Raw genomic sequence first — 612 nt, 5'->3', positions numbered from 1 at the left:
TCTTCAAAAACAAATAATAATATTCAATCACATTCAAAAGATAGCAATAATAATAATATTCAAACATCATCAACTCATAATAATAATAGTAATAAAGATAATCAACAATCACCATTAGATAATAATAATAATCATAATGATAATAACAAAAGTAGAAATAATAATAATAAAAGTAAAGTTAAGGATATTGTAAAATTTAATAAATATAGTATAGAATTATTAGAAAAGATCGATTTTAGTCCACAGCCATATCAAAAAGAAATAGTAACACTTCCAAGACCAGATATAGATTTTAAAGTAGCTCAAGATAGTTCAATTATTTTAACACCTCAACAAGCAAAATTCGTTCAATTAAAGAAAAATTATACAGAGATTATTCCAGAAAAGTTAAAGAAAGAAAGTCTAGCAAAAGAAATATATCATAGTATCCCATTCATAGACGGTACAGAAGAATCAAAACTTCATCAAGCACCATATCCAGTTTCAGCTGTTATTAATTATCATTTAATAAGTAACTTCCGTAAGAAAAATAAAGTAACGAAGAAGATGGGTACTCAAAGGTTAAAACAAAGCAAAGTTAGAACAAAATTAGTTAATAGGGTTATATTTTCA

At 24.3% G+C, this 612-nt stretch overlaps 1 protein-coding gene across 1 annotated transcript in view; it reads left to right on the top strand.

The window, feature by feature from the left end:
* Nucleotides 1–591, top strand: part of DICPUDRAFT_160533 (uncharacterized protein) — a gene marked incomplete at both ends in the record, with an annotated part of 2283 nt that extends 1692 nt beyond the window's left edge. Inside the window, one exon of the mRNA XM_003295203.1 lies at nt 41–591. Coding sequence (XP_003295251.1) covers nt 41–591 — 551 coding nt within the window. The remainder of the gene's footprint in view (nt 1–40) is intronic.
* Between the last annotated feature and the right edge of the window lie 21 nt (nt 592–612).

This window comes from Dictyostelium purpureum (genome assembly GCF_000190715.1).
Source record: "Dictyostelium purpureum unplaced genomic scaffold DICPUscaffold_829, whole genome shotgun sequence".
Lineage (NCBI taxonomy): Eukaryota > Evosea > Eumycetozoa > Dictyosteliales > Dictyosteliaceae > Dictyostelium > Dictyostelium purpureum.
This window is presented reverse-complemented; position numbering and strand designations above follow the sequence as displayed.